The 27,418-nt window shown below is 41.6% G+C and overlaps 1 protein-coding gene across 1 annotated transcript in view; it reads left to right on the top strand.

The window, feature by feature from the left end:
• LOC127424142 (GDNF family receptor alpha-2-like) overlaps positions 1–27,418 on the top strand; it is a 145,277-nt gene that overhangs the window by 114,494 nt on the left and 3,365 nt on the right. The window contains exons 7-8 of the mRNA XM_051669071.1: positions 14,616–14,779; positions 24,620–24,670. Of these exons, the coding sequence (XP_051525031.1) occupies positions 14,616–14,779; positions 24,620–24,670 (215 nt within the window). The remainder of the gene's footprint in view (positions 1–14,615; positions 14,780–24,619; positions 24,671–27,418) is intronic.

The following is a 27,418-nucleotide window of genomic DNA, read 5'->3' as shown; positions in this document are numbered from 1 at the left end:
GCTTCGGTCAGGCTGCGTGCCTACATTCCGTGTTTCATTTGTTTATTTTTGCTTTCAGAACAACATCGTGATGTAATAAGGGAAACCACTATTAATCCTTGAGATTTCGCATTCAGGTACACACCCTCCTTAAACCCATGGTCACACTCAAAATTACATTAAACAATTAAAAGAGAAAACATAAATCCACATTGTGGGGTTCAAAAATCTGAGTCTATTAAAAATCAAAGTTAAAGTTCTAGGATTTTGCCAGTGTGATTAGGGCTAAATAGTTGATCACCTTGTGATGCACGAATGGCTTGCACGTGCAGCGTGAGTCTTGTCACACTTTAATAGTGTTTAGCCTCCCATTCAGCTGATGAAAACACGCTGCGTGATCATGAGGAAGGATTACAGCAAGATGTAGATTGGAATGCAGGTGCAAAAAACTTCTTATAAATATAATAGACTGCTCCTCTCTTGCTGTTGCTGGCATGCTTGTGATTACCCAGCTCTGTGTGATTGAGTAAAATATAATATGACATAATATAAGAAATATTTAAGATCCCACACAATTTCATTATCAGTAATCAAATGAGCAAATTTGTGCCATTAACTGTTAACTCATTTTGTTCAAAAGGACAAGTTTCATTAAAGCACTTTCACATGATGCTTTGTGAAAATTCACATGCAGGATCGTGATTATATCATAATAACTGGGTTTTGCACACATTTTTCACTCAAATTGTTATGCTGATAATATCATTTGTAATGAATAATAATTAAAATAATAATTAAATCAGAAACTGCAAAAAAATGCAAAATAGAAACAACTGAAAAATAGAAAAAAATGGCACAGCCATTGACCAGGAAAATAAAAAATGTCACTCCATATCAAAAAGGTTGCCAACCCCTGTTGTAGGGTGTCTATGGGACTCTAAAAAAAACACAAACATGCTGCAGTGATGCCTCTATACTGTATGGTAGTATTTAATAAGGGGTGCAAAAAGCATCTAACACTGTTTGCCCTTAGTGCAAAGAGGATGCTTTTTGTTGCTATTTAGGCCCACACCAAGCATCAAAAGTCTCTGCCTTCTATATTTGTATTATACTTATATTTTGAACCTTTAAATGATGTATTTTGCACCTTACTAGCTACTGGTATCTATTGTTTTAACCAAATAAGTTTATTTTAGGAAGAAACAAATGTAAATGGGCTGTTAGTCAAGGGTAATAAATCAATGAACAAAGGCCTAATAAATACTTTATAATTCCAAATAAGTCCGTAACTAGTCACTTACAAGTCAAAATATTAGTCATTACAGTAATTACTCTCTAATTTCTGATCCCTAAAATAAAGTGTTTTTTATTTTTTTATTTTTTTATGTTAAAACACTTCCTTCCTTGCCAGCTTAATATGTAGTCACAACTAGAAGTGGCCATTTGTAGGTTGCTTCCAAGATGGAAAAACTGGCTCAGTGGCGATATAAAAAAAATCCTCTGTTCGTTTGAGCATCCCAACCAGTCTGACCATTCACATTCTGTCTTGTATCTCCTTTTGTGTTCCATAGAAGTCTTATGGGTTTGGCACAACAAGAAAAAAAATAAAAATCATGTGGAGTCTAGTGCTCAAGTCTCTCGGACAGCAAGCCAGATACTGTATGTTCACCCGTACCTCTCTCAAGTATTATATGAACATGTGAACTAGTGAAACACATATTAGGCTGATTAATTTTAGAATACCATAGGAGAACGAACACATGGGCAATTTTCCTTTCTTTGTCTGGGCAATTCACAAGGAATACATGACGAGATTACAGTTATGCGGTTTCTTGCTAAGTTGGCATTCTGTTACTGTAACCATCAAGAGACATATGTAATTTGAGAGCTGCGTGTAATGATGGAGTAGGCTGAGAGGATTCCATTTGTGGATATTTATTTGAGGGATTGAACAAACAATTCGAACAGTATTCCTTAAATGTAGTCAGGTCACAGGCTTGGGTCAAAACACAGATAAATTGGTCCACAGGCAAACAAATCCATAACAGTATTCCAGAGATGAAAATCCAGCAAACGTAAGCAATAGTCATAACAGTAGTCAAAAACAATGGCAGAGAATAAATGCTTGGTAAGGCAGATAACTGGCAATACTTCGCAAAGTGAAACTGTGAGCACATGGCTTATATACATGGTGAATGACCAAAGAGGAACTGATGTGGCATTAGTGACAGGAAGTGACAGAGTTCAATATTCAGGTGAGGGCTCCCTCTGGTGGATGGGAGCCTGTTCAGATGTTACAGATTCCCCCCTTTAAAAACACCTCTAAGTGTTCCTATCCTGGGACGACCTCTTGGTCTGGGGACCGGGCGATCCGGATGGGCTTGATGAAAGTCTCTGATGAGTGATGGGTCCAAGATGTCTTTGACTGGTATCCACAATCTCTCTTCTGGGCCGTATCCCTCCCAGTCCACGAGGTATTGAAGTTTACCACCCCTCCTGCGAGAATTGAGAATCTCCTGAACTTGGTAGGCAGGAGCTCCATCAATTTCAAGCGGTGGAGGAGGTCTCTCATCAGTAGCCTCAGGTCTCAGTGACTCATGGACCGGTTTCAGGAGGGACACATGAAAAGGAGAGATGCGGTAAGTGGCAGGCAATTCTAAACAGTATGTGACTAGATTAACTTGACATAAGATCTTGACAGGACCTACATACCTAGGACTTAACTTTTTGCAGGGGAGTTTCAGGCGTAGGTCCCAAGTAGAAAGCCACACCATTTGACCTGGTTGATACTCAGGATGAGTATTCTGAGATCGAATGGCTCGTTGAAGACTGACATGAGCACTGTTCCAGACTAGCTCACTTCTTCTAATCCAATCGTCCATGGCAGGCACTTCAGAAGGCTCCCCAGACCAAAGGAATAGGGGATGTTGATATCCCAGGACACATTGGAAGGGGGTCAGACCTGTAGAAGAGTGTGTGAGGGAGTTTTGGGCATATTCTGCCCATGGAAGGAAGATGCTCCACTTCTCCTGTTCCTTACTACAGTACGACTTTAGATATCTACCAATCTCCTGACTGAGATGCTCCACCTGTCCAGTAGCCTGTGGATGGTATCCAGAGGTGAGACTGATGTTGATGTTGAGTAGTTGGCAGAAGGCTCTCCATACTCTTGAAGTGAACTGTGGTCCTCGATCAGTGACTATGTAATCAGGTAATCCATAGATTCGAAACACTTGATTGAACAGCACTTGAGTCATTTCCATGGCAGTGGGTAGACCCTTCAATGGTATAAGACAGCATGATTTTGAGAAGCGATCAATGGTGACTATGATGGTGGTGGATCCTTGAGAGTTAGGCAGATCAGTGACAAAATCAATAGACAAGTGGGACAAGGGTCGTTGTGGAATGGGTAGTGGTTCTAATAGTCCTGCAGGTAGTTGACGAGGTGTGCGGGATTGTGCACAGGTATGACAGGCACTTACATAGTTCTTGACATCAGTGGATAGTGTTGGCCACCAAAAGGAGTTCCTGACTAAAGTGTTTGTACGGTTAATTCCAGGATGTCCAGAGGTGAGTGATGTGTGAACCCATTGAATAATTCTGTTGCGTAGACTGGAAGGAACGTACACTTTGCCAGCGGGACATTTGGGAGGGGAAGATTCCTCTTGTTGAATGCGTTGAATCTCCTTCATGATATCCCACCGGATGGGTGCGATGATGATGGAGGAAGGTAGAATCCTCTCCGGACTAATATGTGTCTCAACAGATTCATAGATACATGACAAAGCATTGGCTTTACTATTCTTACTTCCTGGACGATATGTGACCGTGAAATCGAACCGAGTGAAGAAGTGTACCTATCTGGCCTGGCAAGGATTCAATCTCTTAGCTTCCTTGATATATTACAGATTTTTGTGATCGGTGATGACTTGAAATGGATGAAGTGCGCCTTCTAGCCAGTGTCTCCACTCTTCAGACGTGTCGACTTCTACAATGAAGGGAAGTTGAGGGTCGCGATGCTTGAGAATGGGGGCAGAGGTAAAACTGGACTTGAGTCTATTTGGGGTGGTTGTTGCTGCTTCTGTCCATGACAACTTCTTGGGTTTTCCTTTAAGAAGAGAGGTAATGGGTGCAGCGATGTTACTGTAGTTACATTTACATTTATTCATTTGGCAGACACTTTTATCCAAAGCGACTTACAAAAGAGGAAAACATAAGCGAATCATCTTAAGGAGACAGTGGTATGAAAAGTGCCATATTACAAAGTTTCACTAGCATCAGAATAGTATTCAAAACAGAATAAAGTGCAACAGGATTTTTTTTTTTTTGTTTGTTTTTTTTAATGACTGGTTAAGTGCTCATGGAAAATATATGTTTTTAGTCATTTTTGGAAGTCAGAGAGTGAGTCAGCTTCACAGATGGAGTTGGGAAGGTCATTCCACCAATGTGGTATGATGAAGCTGAAAGTTTGGGAAAGTGTTTTGGTGCCTCTTTGTGTTGGTACAACAAGGTTACGTTCCTTAGCTGACCGCAGGCTTCTAGTGGGCGCGTAGCTCTGCATAAATGATTTTAGATATGCTGGAGTGGACCCAGTGACTGTTCTGTATGCCAGCATCAGAGCCTTGAATTTGATAGGTGCATCAACCGGCAGACAGTGGAGAAAGACAAGGAGTGGTGTAACATGTGCTCTCTTTGGTTCATTAAAGACCAGACGTGCTGCTGAATTCTGGATCATTTGCAGGGGTCTAATTGCACATGCAGGGAGGCCTGCAAAGAGAGCATTACAGTAGTCCAGTCTAGTTATGGCAAGTGACTGGACAAGCAGTTGTGTGGCATGTTCAGAGAGGAAGGGTCTTATCTTCCTGATATTGTAGTGTAAATCTACATGATCTTGCGGTCTTTGAGATGTGGTCTGTGAAATTTAGTCCGTTGTCGATGGTTACCCCTAGATTTCCGACGGATATGGAAGGCGTTACTGTAGTTGCACCCAGCTGCACGGTGATGTTGTGTTCAACAGCAGGGTTGGCTGGAAAGACAAGGAGTTCAGTCTTGGCTGGGTTGAGTTGCAGGTGGTGCTCCTTCATCCAGGCCAAGATATCTGCCAGGCAGGCAGAAATTCGAGCAGTCTCTGTGGTGTCATTGGGCTGGAAAGACAAGTAGAGTTGCGTGTCATCAGCGTAGCAGTGGTAAGAGAAACCATGTGCATGCATGATGGGTCCCAGTGATGTTGTGTATATAGAGAAGAGAAATGGCCCAAGCACTGATCCCTGCAGAAAGGTCCAACAGAATCAGGACGGATGATCTGGATTCAGCTTTCGACTGTCTCAGTGACTCAGTGACAGACAGCAGGGCAGTCTCGGTGGAGTGTCCACTTTTGAAGCCTGACTGATTGTCATCCAGCAGCTTGTTCTGTGAGAGATAGGCAGAGATTTGATTGAAAACTGCCCTTTCAAGTTTACATAATTACGGATGAATCTAGAAATTAGCGAAGCCTAGAAATCATTGTAATTTGTTTACCGTGGTGGGTGTGGGCCAGTCAATGACGGCTTTTACTTTGGTGAGATCCATCTTCACTCCAGAGTGGCTAATATTATATCCTAAGAATGTGGTGGAAAGGACGTGAAATTCACACTTCTCGGCTTTGACGAAAAGATTGTTCTGGAGTAGATGTGAAAAGACATTTCTTACTTGGTAGATATGTTCCTCCATTGACCGTGAATAGATCAAGATGTCGGCTATGTAGACTATCACATATTGATTCAAGAGGTCTTTAAAGACTTCATTTATGAAAGATTGGAAGACGGAAGATGAGTTGAATAGTCCGTATAGCATTACCAAGTATTCATAGTGCCCCCTGGTGTTGAGAAAGGCTGTCTTCCATTCATCACCCTCTCGTATTCTGATGAGGTTGTAAGCAGATCTGAGGTCCAGTTTAGTGAAGTTATCTGGCCTCTCATAATTTTTCCAGGGAAGAAGGAATAAGTGGGAGTGGATGGAGGTTCTTGACAGTAATTGCATTGAGTGCATGATAGTCAATACAAGGTCTTAAGCCACCATCTTTCTTGTCAACAAAGAAGAATCCGGAAGCAGCTGGAGAAGTTGAGGATCTAATAAATCCATAAGATAGGGCCTTGTCAATGTACTCCTCCATAGCCTTGGTCTCTGGTATGGACAATGGGTAAACACGGCTCTTGGGTGGAGAAGTGTTAGGAAGAAGGTCGATGGCACAGTCGCAGGATCGATGAGGAGGTAACTGGGTGGCCCTCTCTTTACTAAAAACCTCTGCCAAGTCATCATACTCATTGGGGACATTGTTCGGCAATGAAGGGAGGTTCTCGGTGAGATGAGTTGTGCAAACTGTAAACTTGGGTGGCAGTTCCAGACAGTGGAGGTGACAGTGAGGAGACCAATGGATTAAGTCCTTGTTCTTCCAGGGATATCTTAGAATCACTGGGTTTCGTGGTGAGGAAATGACGTACAGAGTAATTTCTTCAATGTGAAGCATGCCAACTTGGAGTTTTATAGGAAGAGTTTGATGAGTGATATGACCTTTACCAATGGGACCATCATCGACAGCAGTTACAGTAATAGGTGGTTCACACTTGGTTGTGGGGATGTTCAATTGCTTCATGAAGTCCTGATGTATTACATTGGCAGCAGCTCCAGAATCTATTAACACTGAGAAATGATATTCTTGGTTAGCTATGGACAAAATAATGGGTAGTGACAAGCCTTGACTGATGGTTAAAGATGTGACTCACTCGATAACATTGTGAAAAGGTGGGAGCAGGTTTGACAGGGCAGTTGGAACAGCAATGACCTGGTTCACCACAGTAGAAGCAGAGATTATGGAGTAATCGTCTTCGACGTTCATCTTGAGACACACACGTTTGTCCTATTTGCATAGTCTCCATAGGTTGCTGCTGACTTGGTACTTGAACTGAGGTTGTAGGTACATGACATGTCAAGGAGGTATTGAAACATGGTTGCGATCGTAAGAGATTGTCTAGTCTGGTAGCGAGGGTAATGTACTGAGAGTAGTCGAGGGAGTTATCTCTGCATACCAATTCTGCCTTGAGTTTGGCTGACAGACTAGAATGAAAGATGTGTTTCAACACGATGTCATTAAATCCGCTCTGTGCTGCAAGAGTGTGAAACTGTATGGCATGGTCGGAAGCAGATTTATTGCCTTGACGTAACTGAGTGAGCTGAGTTGCTGTATCCATACCTCCCGCAGGGTATTGAAAAACATCACGAATCAACGTAGTAAAATGACTGTAAGATTGTTGAATATGTGCATCATGATCCCAAACATCCGTAGCCCACTCTAATGCCTTCCCAGTTAGTAAACTGGGCACATGATAAATGAGCATTTCAACTTATCCTGGTTAAACACATCAGGTTGGTTTGAGAAGTAAATCGAGCATTGTTGTAGGAAACCTGTACAGTTATCAGGAGAGCCGTCAAACTTATCAGCAAGAGCAAATCTTAGCAGATCATGGCGTGGTGCAGGAAGGGACTGAATATATTGTGTTAGCTGGTCATTTTTGGCTTGTAGCGTTAGCAGCTGGTGTTGAAAACCTTTGAGCACCTCATTCTGATACCCGATGGTTGAAAGGAGTTGAGAGACATCCGCTGGATATGAGCCAGGCAAAGTATTCTGTAAGGATGGGGTAGGCTGAGAGGATTCCATTTGCAGATATTTATTAGAGGGATTGAACAAACAATTCAAACAGTATTCCTTAAATGTAGTCAGGTCACAGGCTTGGGTCAAAACACAGATAAATCGGTCCACAGGCAAACAAATCCAAAACAATAATCCAGAGATGTAAATCCAGCAAACGTAAGCAATAGTCATAACAGTAGCCAGAAACAATGGCAGAGAATAAACGCTTGGTAAGGCAGATAACTGGCAATAATTCGCAAAGTGATACTGTGAGCACATGGCTAATATACATGGTGAATGACCAAACAGGAACTGATGTGGCAGGAACAGGAAGTGACAGAGTTCAATATTCAGGTGAGGGCTCCCTCTGGTTGAAGGGAGCCTGTTCAGATGTTACACTGAGGAGGGAGAGAGAGAGATACAGAGAGATTTTTCTTGTGTGCTGAAGAAGTGTCAGATTGTTGATAGAGGAAGTGTTTTCTTTAGGGGGAAAAAAAGAAAAATCCAGGTTCCCTATCTGTCACTCACCCAAAGTTGTGTCGATGTAGTGACACTAGCAGTCAGCCTTGGGAGCCCCAAACACCTCTGATGTTTGAGAAAAGGCCAATGAAAATTGGTGAGTGAAATTTGCATGCCACTACCCCGGACATACGGGTATAAAAGGAGCTGGTGTGCAACCACTCATTCAGATTTTTTCTTTGGAGCTGAACGGTGTTGATGTATTCCACTGCCAATCCATTCACCTCTGTAGAAAGCAAGCGATCTCCACAGCTGTTGGATTTCATGGCACATCACAGTGGTTTCTCCCTCTCTCTCACAGATAAGTGCGGAGAACACCCCTGGGTGCTTCGACAGCGCACGGTGAGCGCTAAAAGAGTACAGTTGTGCTCAAAAGTTTGCATACCCTGGCAGAAATTGTGAAATTTTGGCATTGATTTTGAAAATATGACTGATCATGCAAATCAGTCTTTTATTTAAGGATAGTGATCATATGAAGCCATTTATCATCACATAGTTGTTTGGCTCCTTTTTAAATCATAATGATAACAGACATCACCCAAATGGCCCTGATCAAAAGTTTACATACCCTTGAATGTTTGGCCTTGTTACAGACACACAAGGTGACACACACAGGTTTAAATGGCAATTAAAGTTTAATTTCCCACACCTGTGGCTTTTTAAATTGCAGTTAGTGTCTGTGTATAAATAGTCAATGAGTTTGTTAGCTCTCACATGGATGCACTGAGCAGGTTAGATACTGAGCCATGGGTAGCAGAAAAGAACTGTCAAAAGGCCTGCGTTACAAGGTAATGGAACTTTATAAAGATGGAAAAGAATATAAAAAGATATCCAAAGCCTCGAAAATGCCAGTCAGTACTGTTCAATCACTTATTAAGAAGTGCAAAATTCGGGGATCTCTTGATACCAAGCCAAGGTCAGGTAGACCAAGAAAGATTTCAGCCACAACTGCCAGAAGAATTGTTCGGGATACAAAGAAAAACCCACAGGTAACCTCAGGAGAAATACAGGCTGCTCTGGAAAAAGACGGTGTGGTTGTTTCAAGGAGCACAATACTTGAACAAAAATGAGCTGCATGGTTGAGTTGCCAGAAACAAGCCTTTACTGCGCCAATGCCACAAAAAAATCTGGTTAAAATATGCCCGACAACACCTTGACACGCCTCACAGCTTCTGGCACACTGTAATTTGGAGTAACAAGACCAAAATAGAGCTTTATGGTCACAACCATAAGCGCTATCAAATCAAATCAAATCACTTTTATTGTCACACAACCATATACACAAGTGCAATAGTGTGTGAAATTCTTGAGTGCAGCTCCAAGCAACATAGTAGTCGTGACAGTGATGAGACAATTTACAATAAACATCAGATTTACAACACAATTTAAAATCTAATATACACATAATTACACACAGCACAATATACAAATAATAACATACAATGTTCAGTATACAATACACACAATATAAAATACACATTATACAATAAAAAAGTATATATAGTATATATAGAATGTACAGTAGGTTGTATTGTACTGTATTGACATTCAGGCTGTCGTTGATAGTAAGTTGTTAAGAGAGAATATAATATAATAATAATATAATTTATGACAGTCCGGTGTGAGATATAAGAGTAAGAGTAATAAAGTGCAGTGCTGATGTATTTTGATCATGGGAGATCAAGAGTTCAAAAGTCTGATTGCTTGGGGGAAGAAGCTGTCATGAAGTTGGCTGGTGCGGGTCCTGATGCTGCGATACCGCTTGCCTGATGGTAGCAGTGAGAACAGCCCATGGCTCGGGTGGCTGGAGTCTCTGATGATCCTCCGAGCTTTTTTCACACACTGTCTGGTATATATGTCCTGGAGGGAGGGAAGCTCACCTCCAATGATGTGTCTGGCAGTTCGCACCACTCTTTGCAGTGCTTTGTGGTTGTGGGTGGTGCTATTGCTGTACCAGGCGGAGATGCAGCCAGGTAGGATGCTCTCTACAGTGCTGGTGTAGAACCGTGTGAGGATGTGGCGGTTCATTCCAAACTTCCTCAGCCGTCTCAGGAAGAAGAGTCACTGATGAGCCTTCTTCACAATGGCGTCAGTGTGGATGGACCATGTTAGTTCCTCAGTGATGTGGACACCCAGGAACTTGAAGCTGCTGACTCTCTCCACTGGTGCTCCATTGATGGTGATGGGACTGTGTTCTCTATCTCTTCTCCTGAAGTCCACCACAAGCTCCTTTGTCTTACTGACGTTGAGGGAGAGGTTGTGCTCCTGACACCAGTGTGTCAGAGTGTGCACATCCTCTCTGTAAGCTGTTTCATCATTGTCAGTGATCAGACCTACCACCGTCGTATCATCAGCAAACTTAATGATGGCATTGGAGCTGTGTTGCCACACAGTCATGTGTGTACAGGGAATACAGGAGTGGGCTGAGAACACAGCCCTGCGGGGCTCCAGTGTTGAGGGTCAGTGATGAGGGGATGTTGCTGCCTTTTGGAGGCATCATCAGTGGAGTGGTTGATGTGGTAAGCAAACTGCAATGGGTCTAGTGAGGGAGGCAGCACAGAGCAGATGTAATCTCTGATTAGTCTCTCAAAGCATTTGCTGATGATGGGGGTCAGAGCAACAGGACGCCAGTCATTTAAGCAAGTTATTTTTGATTGCTTTGGAACAGGCACAATGGTGGACGTTTTAAAGCATGTGAGGACTACAGACAAATAGAGGGAAAGGTTGAAAATGGCACATTAACACTCCCTGCCCCACTCCTGTTCCGCAGGTACATCAACAGCGGTCGTCCCCTTGGTGCCCCTCGCCCGGAATTTGGAGGCATGGTTAACGTTCTCCAACCCGTCGTGATGGCTGGCCAGGACGATCCGACTCGGCTACGTGATTCAGTTCACCAGGTTTGGCGGCATCCGTTTCACCTTGGTAGGTGGGTAGAACACAGCTGCCTTACATGCGGAAGCCTGTCCCTCCAGCTGAGATGAAGGGTGGCTTCTACAGCCCCTACTTCATCGTGCCCAGGAAAGGCAGTGGGTTGCAACCAATCTTGGACCTGCGGGCACTGAATCGGGCCCTGTACAGGCTCTGTTCAGGATGCTTACGCAGAAGCACATTCTATCGTGCGTCCAGCACCGAGATTGGTTCGCGGTGGTAGACCTGAAAAATGCATACTTCCATGTCTCGATCCTGCCTCATCACAGACCGCTCCTTTGGTTTGTCTTCGAGGGTCGGGCATACCAGTACAAGGTCCTCCCCTTCGGTCTGTCCCTGTCGCCTTGCGTCTTCACGAAGGTCGCAGAGGCAGCCCTTGCCCTGCTAAGGGAAGTGGGCATCTGCATCCTCAACTATCTCGACGACTGGCTGATCCTAGCTCACTCTCGAGACCTGTTGTGTGTGCACAGGGACCTGATGCTCAGCCACATTAGCCTATTGGGGCTTCAGGTCAACTGGGAAAAGAGCGAGCTCGCCCCGGTGCAGAGCATCTCTTTTCTCGGGATGGAGTTGGACTCGGTCACTATGACCGCTCGTCTCACAAACAAGCGCACTCAGTCGGTGCTGAATTGCCTGAAGGCATTCAGGGGGAGAACAGCGGTCCCACTGAAACAATTTCAGAGGCTCCTGGGGCATATGGCATCCTCGGCGGTGGTCACGCCCCTCGGTTTGATGCATATGAGACCGCTTCAGCACTGGCTTCAGACTCGAGTCCCAAGATGGGTTGGTGCCGCGGCACGCATCGCATGGCTATCACGCCGATCTGCCGCCGCTTGTCCAGCCCTTGGATGGACCTGGCATTTCTACGGGCAGGGATTCCCTTAGAGCAGGTCTCTAGGCAAGTCATCGTCATGACAGATGCCTCCAAGTCAGGCTGGGGCACTGTTGGCAATGGGAATGCAGCCGTGTGTTGGTAGGTACAAACAGGTAAGGATGCGGGCAGCTGGCCGGGTGTACCACTGTCACACAAGCACCTTTCCACTTCCGAGGGGAAGATGTGTGCTTTTTCATCCACGTGAGTTCCTGGGATCGGTGAACACTGGATTCCTCCCTCAGTACCTGTGGCAAGCAAATTTGGTGGAGGAATTCGACGCCAGGCCCAGTACTTGTGTCAGTATGCACTGTTCAGGTCAGCCCCTGTACTGGGATAGGTGCTCCATATGTGTTGGTTCCCTGTCGGTAACCCCATATGACGTAATCTTCCACGGTACGGTCTCCCTAATGGTAGACCCGTGTCTCCCCTTGGGCAGAGTCTCCTCTGCCACCGGTCGCTGTGTTTATAGAGCTCTGGGTAGGACCTACCATGGGGGCTTCCTCCACATGCCATGCTGCTGATAAAGAATCGGTAAGCCCATGTGACGTATTTCCACGCAATTACCTCCCCTTCGGGCAGGGTGTGGTCTCCATGGTGTCTTTTTCCAAGGACACCTACCCCGACGTGAATACGTTTTGGCCTCAGCTGTAATCAAGTGAGTTCTTTCTCCGGGAGAAGAAAGAAGAGAAAAGGCAGAACCAGCTGGTGCGGCCTGTTCCCATTGTGGGCACGTCTGACCCCCCTTTTATGCTTTCGGGGGGCGAGGGTCCATGCGACGTGCACGGGGCATTGGGAAGGTTACGATGGGGCTGTTGCACTTGTTACTTGGCACGCAGTGGCCTGCCTGCACCTGCACCACCGATCCACGTAACACATTTCCGCTGGTTGTGGCGTTTCGTGTAGGGACACCTAGTGTCACTGCATCGATACAACATCTTGTTACCTCCATCAGGGAACGGGGGTTACTACAATAACCTAGACGTTTTTGCTCTATTTATTTGTGGGGGAAATATATGAACTGCACAATCCCTCAACAGACTTTGTGCATATCAGTGGTTACACAAATGCATTATTAGAGATACAGTCTGGAGGATTATTAGAGATACAATCAGGAGGGAGATGAAAGAGAAGGTTAGATTGAGAAATTCCAAAAAAAATGTGATTGCTTGGTGGTAATATCTTACCAAGAGCAAAATAAATAACAGAGCAGAAAAAAAGAAAACATGAAAATAAGCTACAATGGCAATAGCTCAGGAGACATTTCATCTGATTCCCCATTGTGAGACAACAATACTAGCCTAAAAATATTTATGAGTTTCAGTAACATTTGTCTGTCATTGTAATGTGTGGTGTTCACTCACTTTTCATTATCGGCTCATTTTCTTGTTGAACAAGATTGACAAACTGAATGAATAACTTGCAGCTCTTCCTCTTGTTCAGCCGGTCAGCAGATTATCGTTCATGGTGACTGACTCATTCAAATGGAATTTGCTTGTCTACAAATGTACAAAGACTTGAATTTCAACACAATAAGCATTTTCACCATAAATGGCAGGTCTTATTTTCCTATACTTTGTCAAATGCTGGGCTTAACTTTTACCAATGCAAGCATTGCTGAATTAGTATTTAACTGAACTGCTGACCCCCAGATACAGTAACTGTTTCAGATAATAAATAATAAAATAAAAAAACTTGGAGACCAAGACATTAATTTTCTCCTCAAGGGATCAAGCCATCTAAAATCTTTCTGATTTTCTTCCTATGAAAACAGGGTTGGGAGGGTTACTTTTGAACTGTATTCCACTACGGATTACAGAATACATGCTGTAAAATGTAATTTGTAATGTATTCCGTTAGATTACTCAAGGTCAGTAATGTATTCTAAATACTTTGGATTACTTCTTCAGCACTACTAGATTTTTTCACTTGTTTGACTATAAAAACTCTGCCAGTACAGTAAGACAAAATACACGTTAATAATACATTCTCTGAAAAACCTAAATATCTTATGCAGTGTTGTTTCTAAAAACAAGATCAAATTGATCTTTTTTTTAAGGATTTTTACAGGAAAACAATACAAAAATTATTATCAAGAATACGATTTTTGCCCTACTATCAAAGGTTTTACTAGAAAAAAAGAAATTATGATCCAAAGTTAATTTTCTTGATAAACAAATATGATCGTGCCTGGTAACGTGCATGTAAAAATGGCTAGAAATAGCATTTTAGCTTTGCATAAAGCTGAAAATTTTTCACAAGGTTTATTTCTGCTTCTTCTGCTCCAAACTTACTTCAAACGTACTTCTCTGTCTGCTCGTATAAATGTAACACATCATAAGAAAGTGTTTCACCGCTGTACAAATGCACTTTGGATCACATCATTTATATGTATAAATGTTTTCCATCTGAAAGGACTAAATATTATATGAAACAAATTACAATAAAATGCAAAGTAATCTCTTCAGTAATCAAAATACTTTTTGAATGTAACTGTATTCTAAATACAAATTATTTAAATTGTTACTGCAGTGGAATACAGTTACTTATATTTTGTATTTTAAATATGTAATCCCATTACACGTATTTTGTTACTCCCCAACCCTGCATGAAAATTGTCTCTTTTTTTGTTTTTTTTGTTTTTTGCTCTAGGAAATGCTATCCAGGCATTTGGCTATGGGTCGCTACCCAAGCCTGATCCTCATCCAACCACTGGCACAGTGAAACCAGATCTTGAGCCGAATGCTTATGTTCCCAAAACAACTTTTGAACCGGTGGAGGAGCCCTGCATCATTTCTTCCTGTGCAAATTTGAACGTAAGTCAGTTTTACAGGTTTGCATTGTGTCTTGTGTTGTATTACAGGTGTCAAATTGTACACATTATAACACAAATGCATTATACTTCAGAAGGTATTTCTATTGGTGAATTAATCTAATTTAGTCTGCAGCTAGCTACTGATCAAAATCAAAAATATCATTTGAATGATAAATTGGATTTGAACTATTCAGAATGTGAATAACCTGAAAGATGCAAAGCAGGGGAGTGAATGCATAAACATACTGAACATATGCTTAGTAAATATTAGATTCTGCCAGTAACAATGATGTATTTATAGTACACAAATTAAACACATTACTTGTTTATTTCAGTCTTATATAAAAAGAGCACATGACAACATATTTACATGCAGGAATATTGTATCCTAAATGCCACTTTGCATTTAATTGGCATTGACTGAACAAGTTGACAATATTCAAGCTATGAACATCTGTAGAGGAAACAACCAACACAAAATAAATTAGTTGACATTTGTACCTTTGTTTGGTTAATTGCACAAACATGCACACAATATTCCTTTGGTCCTTGAGTGCAAAATATTCTCCAGAGATGCTGACAGGCCCGTAATTAACTTATTAAAGTAAAGAAATTTAAAATGATTGAGGATGCCTGTGAAAACAGACTAGACACAAAAAATGGGTCCACACCATTTCCAGGAACCAGAAAACTGCATGGCCTGTTTACACTGGATGATGTATTTGCGTATGTGTGCGCAAGTGTTAGTGTATGCATGCATGTGCTGAGTCAGTAGAGCAGGGGTCAGCAACCTTTTTTGACATGGCGTGCCATTTTTTATTTTCCTGTTTTATTTTTAATCAACTTTTTAGCCCTTTTTGTCGAATCGCACCTATAAAATCCTAAAACTTTATTTCCAGGTTTAATTTATATTTAGAATAGACTGAAATTTTTTAACTCCATGATGTGGGTTTATGCTTTCTCTTTTAATCGTTTATTGTCATTTTGAATGTGACAATGGTTTAAGGACAGTGTACCCCTGTATGCTGGGTTGGAAATCTCAAGGATTAATAGTGGTGTTTTCCGTATTACATCACGTGTTGTTCTTAAAGCAAAAAGAAACAAATGAAACACGGAACGTAGGCTGTTATCTGCGCAGCCTGACTGAAGCAAAGTGGGTGCGTTGACTCACATGATTAACCGAACGTGAAGCACTGCCTGCTTGTGATGCGCGAATGGCTTGCACACGCTGCACGAGTCTGTTGGGTATAGTACAGTCTCGTCACATTTGAGCTTTTTGTTTAGCCTCCCATTCAGCTCATGAAAACACGCTGCATGATCATGAGGAAGGATTACTTCAAGACGTAGATTGGGATGCATGTGCAGAATTTATATAAATAAAATAGTCTACTCCTCTCTCGCCGTTGCTGGTGTGCCAGTGATTACCCCTCCGCGTGCCAATGCTGGCACGTATGCCATAGGTTGCCGACCCCTGCAGTAGAGCAATGCTTCATTTATTGTAAAAATGGTAATTAGTGCATTACCCAAGCAGGAAGTTTATAATTAGAGATTGCCTGAAGGGAAACACTGCCAAACTTTAAAATTCTCCAACAATTCAAAAATGTGTCAGATGTGCATCACAGATTCACCCCAATGCTGAAACTCTGATTTTTCTTCTGGTCCCATTCAAATGAAAGATGATTAGTTTGCCGTGGGCCATTTTTCTCATTTTGACAGGTAGAGAGAAAATGGGGAGAGTCTTGCTCTGTTTACCGTATTTTAATTCCAGGTAGGGTTTTACATCACACTGGTTTTTGGAGTAGAAATTCAAAGGGAGCACTTTGCACTGTCTAGCAGATCCAATAGCACTTAATGCTTGCCCTAGGCAGGAAGGATGTTCCCATACAGAATCTACATCTAACAGTGACAAGACTCACTCTTGGGCACAGTTGAGACAAAGATTCAATTCACTTGACACCATAAATTGTCACCAGTCCTCCATTGATGAATATGCATATAATTTTTCATATTTCTATTACTTTTAGAATATTATCAAGGAAGCTAAGATACACACCTATAAAGTGGTTGAGGCTGCCACTGCCAGTTAATAGTTAATAGAATACAATAGAACAGAATAGACACTTTGTTGACACAACTGGGCTGGTGGAAATTGTTGTACTTTAGCATTGTTTTAAGTAATGTATATCCAATACCAAACACTATATAATAAATAATACAATTTACAGGATACAATACAGAATAAAATAAAATACAGTTTATTGTCAGTTTATGTAAACTAATGTCATTAATGTTAACAAATTTAACCCTTTTTATAAAATGTTTCCAATATCCTGAATAGGCTGAAATGATATTGATGTGCAATGTAAACATGGACTATAAAGAGCACCTGAGGAGTAAATGGTTTACTCAAAGTATGTCTATTGAGCAGTCTGACACCTACAGACAACATGAAATAAAAATGTTAAAAGTATTCTTTGTTAATAAATGTCCCTAGTTTTATTGTTCATGGTTCATCAGTACATGTTCTTCTAAGAAAAACAAAACTGTTTGCTTTTAAAATCTTTCATCAAAGTGACAACTCTGGAAGAACTTTTCTGCTGACGTTACAAATACCATGTGTGTGGCAGGTAAAATAATATTAGCCAGTAACATCATAGCCTTTTCATGATCCAATCAAATTCAAATGGATACAATCAAGTCCCATCCTACATTATTTCCATATTATTTCTGTTTCACTTGGTAGTACATCACATTACTGAAGTGAAATGCATTGTGAACACACATGCATGTTGATCCATCGACAGTGTGCATATGTGTATGTGGTAAATGTTTTGAAATCAAGTGTGATTTGTCCTCATGAGGATGAAAGAATTTAATGAATTCCTACACACATGTGGATGAATGTGTTTGTGTGTCAGGTGTGTTTGAGCAAGGTTGCGTGTAGCTGTACAAGACTACACATTCATGCCTTTCTATGTGTTTCTGTGTAAACAATCAAGACAAGTGTAAGAGTTATAATGCAGGGAGATGAGATGTGAATAAGCAAATGAGTAATGGAAGAGGTGTGTGTGTTTGGTGGGGGGGGGGGGCATTAGCAGAGCTGTGAACTGAAATCTGGGCTGATGTCAACAGGCAGCTGACACACATCACCGCTCTGGCTAATTAATTGGCTTTTAGTCACTGTCCTCTGTTTCTCTCACCACATACCACCTCAACCCCCCACCCCCCAAATCCCCCCGACAATTCCGCCTGTCAGCACACAATTTCTTTGATTTCCTCTCTCTCTTTCTCTCTCTCTCTCTCTCTCTCTCTCTCTCTCTCTCTCTCTCTCACTCTCACTCTCCTTACCAGCTGCAGTTCTGGGTGTTCTGGCTTTTGCCTAAGCCTGCATCTAATCATGTGTGTTTACACAGAAGACACTGAAAGTTCACTGTATGTGCTACTGCTAATTCAACACAGTCATGGGGGCCTGGGTAGCTCAGTGGTAAAATACACTGGCTACCACCTCTGTAGTTCGCTAGCTCGCTAGTTCGAATCCCAGGGCATGCTGAGTAACTCCAGCCAGGTCTCCTAAGCAACCAAATTGGCCTGGTTGCTAGGGAGGGTAGAGTCACATGGGGTAAACTCCTTGTGGACGCTATAATGTGTTTCGTTCTCGGTGGGGCACGTGGTGAGTTGATGGCGTGAAGCCTCCACATGCGCTATGTCTCCGTGGCAACGCGCTCAACAAGCCACGTGATAAGATGTGCGGGTTGACGGTCTCAGACGCTCAGATTCGTCCTCCGCCACCCAGACTGAGGCGAATCACTACACGACCACGAGGACTTAAAAGCACATTGGGAATTGGGCATTCCAAATTGAGAGAAAAAAAATAAATAAAAAATTCAACACAGTCACTACATTCACAGATCAGGTGAAGGGACACATAAACTAACAGGAATAGATGTACAATACACAGCCACACATAAATAATTAGATAATTACATTTTGAGAACTGCAGTATTTTCTTTACTGAAACCCAGTTGCATTTGTGGTCAGAAAAGACTAGATATGAATTTCCAGGCTGGTCCAGACTGATTTACACTGGTTTGGTGCTGGTCAGCTGGGTGAACCAACAAAGCTGGTAAAGCTGTTTGACCAGAAAGATCTTTCTGATTAAATTGGTTGACCAAGGTTATCCTGCTGGTTAAAGGGGTAGTTCACTTAAAAATGAGAATTCTGCAATTGTTTTACTCACTCTTTTGAAACCTGTATGACTTTCTGTGAGACTTTCTTTCCTCTTTGGAAGACTAAATGAGTTATCTGTAGCAGAATGTCTAAGATGCATTTTTTCCACTCTTTGAAAGCAAATTATCACCACTGCAGTCAATGCAAGTTTTTTGGTGAACATGCGATCCAGTTAAACATGCTTAACGTGTTTTCTGACAGTACCGTTTCCTTTAAAATAGAGCCATAACATATTGCGATAGAGTTACCTTCAAAAGTCTGTGTCAGTACACTGGATGTGTTATTATTTTGGTAAGTTAACTTACTTGCTCAGCAATATTCTCTTTAACCCTCTGGGGTCTGAGGGTGTTTTGGGCCCTGGAGAAGTTTTGACATGCCTTGACATTTGTGATTTTTTTCAGTTGCTTAAAAACATATTAATGGCTAAAGTCTGATAACACTGTATTCAGCACAAATAATCACAATAATATGTGAACAACATGTATGTACATATTTGTATTTTTGAGAAAATAATGTTTATGCATGGTTTTTGAAAAAACAACAAAATTAAGTCACTGAAATAAGGCGATATAACACATATTAAACATTTGTTCACAAGACTTTTGATAACTGGATCTTGTAGCCTAAAGTTTTTGCTACAAAAATGATGTGAAACCATCCTGATCACTCATTCATACAAAACAATATAGTAATTTAACTTTTGTAAGACACTTTTAGTGTTAGAAAGGCCATATGTGAGGAGGCGTGGATGATCATGAATATTGATGTAATTCACACCTGAGGAGACAAAGACCCCTCCCCTGAGAGAGAATGTATGTGAGGAGACTTAATGATTGCATGAATTATCTGACTATACATTTTCTTTACATAAAGACTTAAAAACCTTTGACCTACACTACCGTTTAAAAGTATATAGATCTGTAAGATTTTTTAATGTTTGTAAAAGAAGTCTCTTCTGCTCACCAAGGCTGCATTTATTTGATACAAAATACAGCAAAAACAGTGATATTGTGAAATATTTTTGCAATTTAAAATAACTGTTTTCTATTTGAATATTGGAATAAATGCAATTTATTCCTGTGGTCAAAGCTGAATTTTCAGCATCATTATTGCAGTCTTCAGTGTCACATGATCCTTCAAAAATCATTCTAATATGCTGATTTTCTAATATGGGCATATTTACAGCACATTTTACACCTGAACAGATATTTGCAAGCACAAGCTTCATTGATGATAATGAGGCAGCATAAACACTAGTTAAAATATAATCTTAACATTCATATTATTTTTATATCATATTACATATCATATTTATATCATACAGCATACAATTTAAATATCTGCTTTAGCCGAAACAACATTTAAATGTAACTAAAACTTGCCTATTAGGAAATATTTCAAATGTCAATACTCTGAATACTGGCTGGCAAGTCTGGAAATAGTCCAGCTGGTAGAATATGTACATGTTTATACAAAATAGCATGTCAACTAATGTAAGTAAAACAAAATTACTTACTCATCCGAAATTGTATCCTCGGCTCCATCAAATCGCTCTTCAAAATGTAAACATTCCTCGTCAGATTCCCGCTCTTCTTCTGAGGAAAATGTGAACTCTTCCTTACTATCCAGGACCATCTGTAGAGCTTCCTCACCTGTGTAGCGTGCCATCTTCCAAACACGCAGGAAAGTGAATGAATCTGATGATGAACTTGATGCTTTTTAAGGCATTGTTGGGGGCGTTTACCGTTTGCATAGACCGCCTCAGCACATTACCGTATGAATAGCGCGCTCTGCTGGTGGGTGTGATCTCATTAGGGATAATGAGCTGAGCCAGGAGAAACTGTACATTGCTTTGTTTCATACAGATTACATTGCAGGAGAAATTTTTTTTTAAATTTGAATAGTTTTATTTAAAAGTAGACATTTTAAGCTTTCTTTAGACATATGTTTCATGTTTGTGTGATAAGAATTCGTGGAGTTTCAGTTCATTTTTGTGATGTGTTTCAGAAAGATGCTCACAGAGACAGAGACGGCTGAAAGTTCACCCTGTTTATTTTCTTTATTTTACAAAAGCACAAGGTTTTGTTGTTATTGTGAGTGCACACAAATAAAAGTAGACCCTTTATAGTTTCTAATGATGTCTTACACTTATCTGTATGCCCAAAAATGATGGAGTATTTTAAGTTGTTTCCGCTGTTATGCGGAAAAAATGCGGGCTAGTCCATCGACCCCAGAGGGTTAAACTGTTGCTCCGCTGTGAAAATAGTTGGTTTGAAAAAGAAAACTCACAGAAGAAGCAGAGAGTTCACAGTAACCTCGCTATAGTGCCCCTTTTGGCAAAGTTGAGGATGCGATGCGTAATTGCGTTAAGTTACGAATTGCGGTCTGACACATTTCGGAGTGCAATAACACATGAAATCGAGCTTTAGTTGCTAGAAGCGTTGCATACACGTACATGCAGAGAGTGTGTGTTGGCCTTTAGATTTCAGTCTGTTCCTCACACAAAGCTATTTTATGGCTGACGAAGACTTGAAATATAGTGCAAGAGTCATATGTATTGCTTTTTTTTATAAATTATTTTTTGGAACTTGACACCCCCATCCATTTGAATTGTATGGAAAAGAGCAGCTCAGATATTCTCTAAACTTCTCCTTTGGTGTTCCAAGAAAGAAAGAAAGCTATACAGATTTAGATTTAGATTTAAATTAATGGTGAACTAACCCTGTAAGCACCTGGTGGGAACACCATGGTGGAAACAGCATCCCATGCTAGGGACCAGTGTCCAAAACACAACATATGATGATTTTTTTTTTTTTTCTACATTATATCAGTTCATATAATGCACTGACTTTGAACATATCTTGGAGTCACTCATTCTGATTGTCTTTTATGCAGTATGTTTTAATAAGAGCAGGAGAGATTAAGACTGATTGAGGCTGCTGTAAATAGCATTGTGTGAAAGGAGGCCTGACCAGAGGAGCAGCACACAGTGGACACTAAATGAAGCACTAAATCCCTATGGGATACAGTCTCTAGCTCTTGGCCATTGTATGTTTCATGATGCCTTTCAGTTTTCTGGAGCACAGCATCTGATTAAAACAGCAGTTTTTGTAATTTTACTTGTTGTTTGTTTAGTATTGATTTTTCAGTGTAGTTTAGTTTAATTTTAGTTAAAATATTTTAGGGCTAACACATTGAAATTAATGTGTTAACTGATATAATTTCAATGTTTACCAGCGTTAAATTTCTCAGGGCCGTTTGTTGTTCCTGCTGAAAAAGTTGTTTTTAAAAAAGGCATTTTTTTTATTTTTTATAAAATTAATCTTTTCAAAAATGACAACTGCAGTATTTCCTAGTTTCCTATTTAAGTTTGGTTTGGAGTCAAAAAATTTTATTTTGGTTTAATTTGAGTTTTTCTGCTTATTTTTATTTATTTCAGTTAACGCAAATTTTCTCATTTAGTTTCCGTTTTCGTTTTCGTTACCAATAATAGAGTGAGATTTTAATTATGAAATGCTGGGAGGTATTCTTGATCTCTTCAGAAACAATCCAAAACTGCAATACAGGCAGAGACCAGGCATCAGCATTGTCCACACGCTACACTTCTGTCCTGTGTATCTGAAGGTGTCAGGAGATGATTAGATCTCCTCTAAACCCCACTGTTCTTATTGCAAATGCCAACCTGGCCGCACGGATGTACACAAAGCCTAGCCGAAAGGTCTCAGTCTTTATTCTAACTTAATTGAAAACAGATTTATTGGATTAGGTTAGTCTGCGTGTCTGCAAGAGTGCTAGTTCAATCCCACCCTTCTTTGTCATAAACAATGCCGAGCGTGATGAAGCGACATCTTGACAAACAAGCTTTGATGACATTCTTTCATGGAACACAATTTAACAACATGAGATGCAGGAATAAATATATGGCTTTATGAGTGAATAGAAAATGAAGGATGTATTCCACTTTTAAAGACCAATGAGCTCATATGAGAAATCAGCCAAATTAGAGAAGATAGCCAAAAGCAATGGTTTAGAATATAGCAAGATGAGTAGAATGGGACAATGCCAATAAATGTTGCATAGCATATGGGATGATAAATTGTCTGCCTGTATTATACTATTGGCAGTATACTTACCAGACTTGCAGTATATGTGAATGGCAGATTTCTTGGATCTCAATGGAAATCTAGCGCTGACTTTAAAAAAGGCTAATGAATGAGTGTGAATTGGTGTATAACGATTTACAAATGACTTATAAAAATTGAAGTAAGAAGTATGCATATAACATAGTCATTATTAAAATAATAAACTAAAGAAATCATGTAATCAGTGGTTCTCACATTGTCAGGACAAAAAACACCTTTAATCAAAACAGAACATCAAAATACCTTCTAATCGCATGACTACCTTCAACAATAATTTGTTTTGAGAAAATTGACATCCTTTTGAGTGACAATGCCATATTTATAACATCAATTTCCCTGTTGTTAAAATAAATCGTGGTGCTCATCAGACCCTCATCATTCCCTTGATTGGCAGTTTTTTTCAGACGTGTGGAAGGACCCCACCAGAAAGGCCAACAGACTCTTACGGCTAAATCTTCAGGATTTGTATGACTTTTGTAAATTTGGCTAATTCGTATGATATGGTGCGACTGCACTCGTTTGAATTTGTACGACTTTCACTACAGCCAATGACATCGCTGGACATCATTTCCATCTAATACGCAACAATTATTTGCTTCTGTCACACACGACAGCGTCCTATCATGTTTACACACTCTACTGATTGGTTAAGTTTAGATAAGGGGTTTGGGTTAGGGCATAACATTAATAAGTATGTCCTTAACGCCTCGTGCGCGGAACTCTCGCTTACTTCCGCATTAGACATCCGGGAATTTGCACGTGATGAAGTCGTACGAGTTTATGCGTACAACATTGTGCGAGACCATATGAAATAGCCAACTCGTAAATTATGTACGACTTACTATGAGATCGGGTTGGAAAGGCATCTAAAATATACAAACTGTACACCACAGGCACACCACATAAAAATAACACTTAGAAAGGATGTATACAGTATATGTAATTGTACATGTTATTGTGCAAATTACTAGTCCAATTCAAACACATCAATACTCAATTGATTTTGGAATTTGATCTTAAAACTTCTTTCAGAAGTTACATTATCGGAAAATACATGATCATATCAATACTATGCTCAAAATTGAGTACTGAATCCAGTGTTTCTGTGTCAAAAGCAGGCCATTCTTTAAGCTTGCTTTCACAAAACTAAGGAAGCTAAGGAGTTGAAATCACCCCTGCAATGAATAAAACTTCAAAAACCTCCCACAAGAATTAAACAGGATACATGCTGGGGGATTGACTCTTATATAAAAAAAATAATAATAATAATAATAAAAAAATAAAAATAAATAAAATAAAATAAAAAAATTATAGGCCTGGCAGCTCTGCACAAAATCTACATTGTCAGATGTAGCCATCTGACACAGTAAGAATCAGCAGGTCTCTAGTTTAAAATAGATAGCCCTCTCAGACATAACACCACTGTATTATACTTAATTCCACATCTGATTGATAACCTTATTTCCCTGCAGGAACTTGGAGAGGATTGCTATGCTTCAAAAGACTACATCTGTGAAAGTGAGGTAAGAAGTGGAGAGAATGAATTGACAAGAATTATCTACTAATTGTGCATGACAAAAATAAATAAATAAACAATAATAAAATAAAATAAAAGATGACTATTGTGTTTCTAAATCAAGAACTGCATTGCATTGTTTTACTATAAATACTTATTGGGGTTTTGTTTGTGGGTATTGTAATCGCCCCTGTCTCATGTTCAGTCACTTGCTCCTGCTGCAGAGGGTTTGGGTGAATCTCATGAAACCTTGAACATGTCCAGGTCAGAATTAGCCAAATTTAGAAAAGCCATATGAATCCTTACGATTTTGCCGTGAGAGTGTGTAGCAAGCACCACAAAATCATTTGGTTACTGGTTAGGTTTCAGTTTAAGGTTAAGCGTAGGGAGGTAGGTTTTGTTGTTTGTTTTTTGTTTGTTTTTATCCCCTTTTCTCCCCAATTTGGAATGCCCAAATCCCACTACTTAGTAGGTCCTCGTGGTGGCACAGTTACTCACCTCAATCCAGGTGGCGGAGGACAAGTCAAGAATTCCGCTTCTGAGACCGTCAAGCCACGCATCTTATCACATGGCTCGTTGTGCATGACACCGCAGAGACTCCCAGCATGTAGAGGCTCATGCTACTTTCTGCGATGCCTCCGCTTCTGAGACCGTCAAGCCACGCATCTTATCACATGGCTCGTTGTGCATGACACCGCAGAGACTCCCAGCATGTAGAGGCTCATGCTACTTTCTGCGATCCACGCACAACTTACCACGTGCCCCATTGAGAGCGAGAACCACTAATCTCAACCACGAGGAAGTTACCCCATGTGACTCTACCCTCCCTAGCAACCAGGCCAATTTGGTTGCTTAGGAGACCTGGCTGGAGTCACTCAGTACACCCTGGTTTCGAACTTGCAACTCCAGGGGTGGTAGTGAGCGTCAATACTCATTGAGCTTCCCAGGCCCAAGTGTGGTTTTGTTGTTTTAATACTTAATTGAGCATTAGCTTTAAAAACATAAACTGTTTTAGAGAACATTTAACGTCATGGTTACTGGTGTAACCTCCGTTCCCTGATGGAGGAAACGAGACGTTGGTGTCGATGTAGTGACACTAGGGGTCACTCTTGGGAGCCCGAGACACCTCTGGTCTTTGATAAAAGGCCAATGAAAATTGGCGAGTGGTATTTGCATGCCACTCCCCCGAACATACGGGTATAAAAGGAGCTGGTATGCAACCACTCATTCAGGTTTTACGCTGAGGAGCCGATATAAGGTCCGGCCATTTCAGCGGTTAGTTCAGCGTTGTGGCAGGAGGGACCAACGTCTCGTTCCCTCCATCAGGGAACGGAGGTTACACCAGTAACCATGACGTTCCCTATCTGTCACTCACTCGACGTTGGTGTCGATGTAGTGACACTAGGGGTCCCTATGCAAAACGCCACAAGGCTGAACTGTGTTACGTGAACTGGCAGTGTGTGGTGGGCAGACTTGCTGTGTGCCTCATAGCCAGCGCACCAGGTCGACACGTAACCTCCCCCAACACAGTTATGAGTGTCGAACGGCCCTTTTTGGGGACAAGTCGACTACCCAGAGATAGAGACAGGCTTAACACAGTCGTGGCCTCTTTCCCCTTCTCTTTTTCCACTCCCTAAAAAAGAAGGGGGATTATCTGACTGGGCCGCCAGGTCTAGTTGGGGGGGTGTTCCTCCCAAGGGGAGGACACCGCGGAGACCACACCTCGGCCCAAGAGAGGGGGGGATATTTAAGTGTAAGAATACATCACATGGTCTTTCCAACCATGTGGAGAGCCTTCAAGGTATATCCTGCCCAATGGGGGAGGAGTTACTACAACATGGAGACTGAGGGGCTCTGCCCAAGGAAGACGCAGTTTGCCAGTAGGGAAACAAACTAGCGGAAGATATAGATTGCATGGGGTTAGCCTTACAGGGAACCGCCACATGCGGAGCACCTACCCCAGAACCGGGCTCTTAGTTAGCGTGTGTACTGGGCCGGCAGCGAGTCTCTCCGAAAACTTGACTGCCACAGGGCTCGGAGGAAGTCAACCAGGGAACAACTTTTGTGAACACTACTGGGAATTAACAGCGCATGTCTTCAGCTCAAAAGGAGGTGGAAGGCGCTATGTGCAAGCGATACACCCGGCCGGCTATCCCGGACTTATCTGCTTGTGTTGCGTGCCACTACCTGGGACGAAACCGGTTCCACCCGGAGGTTGTAGAACCTTGCAAAGGTGTTGGGTGTTGCCCAGCCCGCTGCTCTGCAAATGACTGTTAGAGAAGCACCTCTGGCCAGGGCCCAAGAAGCCGCTACACCACGGGTAGAATGGGCTCGTAGCCCTACCTGGGGCGGCATGTTTTGGGTGAGACATGTCATAGTTATGGCGTCAATGAGCCAGTGGGCGATCCTCTGCTTGGAGACAGCGCTTCCTTTCCACTGTGCACCAAAGCAGACAAAGAGCTGCTCAGAGATTCTAAAGCTCTGCGTGCGATCCAAATAGATGCATAAAGCACGCACTGGACACAGCAATGACAGGGCTGGGTCTGCCTCCTCCTGGGGCAGCGCTTGCAGGTTCACCACCTGGTCCCTAAAAGGAGTGGTGGGAACCTTGGGCACATAGCCCGGTCGGAGGTCTCAGGATCACATGAGAATAGCCCAGACCGAACTCCAGGCACGTTTCACTGACAGAGAACGCTTGCAGGTCACCTACCCTCTTGATGGAAGTGAGCGCAGTCAGGAGGGCAGTCTTCAAGGA

This window comes from Myxocyprinus asiaticus, chromosome 33 (genome assembly GCF_019703515.2).
Source record: "Myxocyprinus asiaticus isolate MX2 ecotype Aquarium Trade chromosome 33, UBuf_Myxa_2, whole genome shotgun sequence".
NCBI lineage: Eukaryota > Metazoa > Chordata > Actinopteri > Cypriniformes > Catostomidae > Myxocyprinus > Myxocyprinus asiaticus.
Note: the sequence above shows the minus strand (reverse complement) of the source record. Positions and strands in the feature narration are given on the sequence as shown.